At 42.3% G+C, this 2,500-nt stretch overlaps 1 protein-coding gene across 1 annotated transcript in view; it reads left to right on the top strand.

The window, feature by feature from the left end:
- The window catches only part of LOC122264071 (dual oxidase maturation factor 1), a 19,338-nt gene that overhangs the window by 15,910 nt on the left and 928 nt on the right, over positions 1 to 2,500 (top strand). The window contains exons 11-13 of the mRNA XM_043032771.2: positions 508 to 533; positions 1,089 to 1,321; positions 1,838 to 2,500. The exon at positions 1,838 to 2,500 is cut by the window's right edge and continues 928 nt beyond it. Of these exons, the coding sequence (XP_042888705.2) occupies positions 508 to 533; positions 1,089 to 1,321; positions 1,838 to 1,883 (305 nt within the window). The 3' untranslated portion in view covers positions 1,884 to 2,500. The remainder of the gene's footprint in view (positions 1 to 507; positions 534 to 1,088; positions 1,322 to 1,837) is intronic.

Raw genomic sequence — 2,500 nt, 5'->3', positions numbered from 1 at the left:
ATGAGAGAGAGAGAGACAGAGAGAGAAAGAGAGAGAAAGAGGGAGATATTATGAGTGAGAATACATGATAAGAATCGGATTATGATTAATGTAAAGTCATTTGAATAAATAAGCGACTTCCGCTTAAAGACCGATATCAAATCAAGATGATCAAAGGCATACCTTGCTTAATAAAAGCTAACAAATCTCTTTCTCTATTTCACAAACTGTCAAGAATAAATAGTGTTATCGGAACGGAGAGGAGAAGTGGGGAGGGGAGGGGGGGAGTCCAGGGCAGCAGGATTCTGATAATGTGAAACATCCTGTCTAAACTTACTTACACTGAATACGAAACGTATATCAGGTCTGTGATGCCGAGACTCACAGTTAGTATATAAGCGACAGTGCTAGTAAAGGTAGGCTGCTACGCTGAAATGTTATATAAAGTACAGGTGCAGGATATACAGTGTTCATATATAGTGCTGGGTGAATTTCTCTCCTTGATGTGCCTTTTCTTCTATTTTACAGTGTCGTCTGTTGCCGAGAGTCGTCAGGTATGGTTACCGGAATGGTGAATGGCTATTGTGGTGTCCATTTGTATTGTTGTGGTTGTGAATGGTTATTATGGTACTATATTTTTTTTTAATTAAGAATGAGGATTTTATTTTATATAAATATAATCGTGTGACAGTTTTCTGTACAGCATACAGAAAACTATATATGCAGTATATGCAGTTATGATTGTTTTGCACTGTTAGACCTCGTGACAGTCTTAAATGTATACTAAAGAATGAAATTCATTTTACTGCTGACTCTATTGTCTTTTACCATCTTGCATTTGCTATATGAGATTTGAACATTTCATTTGTTTTTCATTGCAACTGCAGCGTCCTTTTCTTCTCTTTTCATCTTCACTTGAAATACAATACCTCTTACTACCTAATTAAAATACCGATACCTACATCACAAACCTCTTACATTAATAAAATCTTCGAAATTATGTGATCTCCCCATTAGTCTAATAAGTTAATATAACAAACTCCTTAGAGGCTCAGAAAGTCTCCTTGACTCTCGCTTGCTTGAAATTCACAACGTCTCTTCTTCATCAGAGAGTCGTCCCACGAAACTACCAGCAACCCCCGGCCGGGCAAGCTTATGGCAACCAGGGTTACGACGAGCAAGAGTACGACCAGATTGACAACCAGGCCTACCAACAGCAAGGCTACCATCCGACCCAGGGTTATCAAGCCCACGGATACGAGCAAAGCCAAGGCTACGGTGCGGGGTACCAGGAGGAAGAAGAGGAACCGCTTTACAGCAACGTGGAAAGACCAGCTGTGATGTAAGTTCTCTAAGATAATTGGGACGCATGGGTATGAATTTCATTGACCATTATTATTCTTAGCGCACCCGACTTGATACGAAGTCCCGGCGAGACGAGGGACGAGTACAAATTTGCCTGCGCTTCTGGAGCCTCTGCTGTTTCTGTATGCGACAGAGGAGAGCTAATGCAGAGACAGTGTGTGTGTCGCGTTGAAGGCAGGAGCTGTAAGACTGTTGCGTTGATTTTTGTTTGTGTTTTCGAATGTTGTTGTAGTAAGCGTGAGAGCGTTATTTGTTGTTGTTGTTGTTGTATTTTTTGTATTGTTTTGATTTTGTGTTTTACTATTTGGTTGCACTCTGTGGTAATGTTTGTCTCCTTGATCTAATTCATATTAAAAGTCTCATGCCGATTAGTGCCACTCAAACTGAAGCAGATTATTTATTTTATTGTTTAAATTTTCTAATTGCTTACATTATTTCTGCATCTGCCAGTGTTTCAGTTATTTATTGTGTTATTTACTCTCTTCCATCCCAGGCCCGTCGTCGTCCCGCCCCGCCCACCCAAACCGTCCAAATACTAGAAGCGACAGCGCGACCACGACAGCAAAGGAAAATAATACAAGCCCGATTGTGATACAGAGAAGGGGAAAACGAAGGCCAAGAACAGGGGGTGTGTAGAGGAATTATATCTTTCACAATAGTAATGCTGTCGTAGCGAACGCCACCGTTTGTCGCTCGTAAAATATTGCTTCTGAACAATTTCCTTTCGGCACGTCTTGACCGAGGGCTACCTTTGATAAACGATGACGTTGGAGGAACCTGAGAGCAAAAAGGAGGAGAGATTCTGGAATTCTCTTGTGAAAATGGAAAGGAAAACTGAGAATTCTGACATGGATTCATCTCAAGTGAAACTCACTGACACAGACTCGAATCTGAGAGTCAGGAAACGACTAAAGCAGAAACTGGAGAGACGAGGCAGTCTCACTGATAAGCCAGAGAAAAAATCGGACTCTGAGGGCAAACTATCCTGGATTCGATCTCTGCGAAGCGTTCAGTCGCACTGTGATGGAGATCAGTGTTCAGTCGATAACCATGCGTTGAGCAGCGGCCACTCCAAATCAGCCGACTGCCTGCGAGACGTGGACGTGGCCGTGGACCCCAGGGACGGCCAGTTCAGAGGGAGGACCAAGTCTGAGAC

Source organism: Penaeus japonicus, unplaced genomic scaffold (genome assembly GCF_977035675.1).
Source record: "Penaeus japonicus unplaced genomic scaffold, GWHDUDI00000001_assembly GWHDUDI00000002, whole genome shotgun sequence".
Taxonomy (NCBI): domain Eukaryota; kingdom Metazoa; phylum Arthropoda; class Malacostraca; order Decapoda; family Penaeidae; genus Penaeus; species Penaeus japonicus.
Note: the sequence above shows the minus strand (reverse complement) of the source record. Positions and strands in the feature narration are given on the sequence as shown.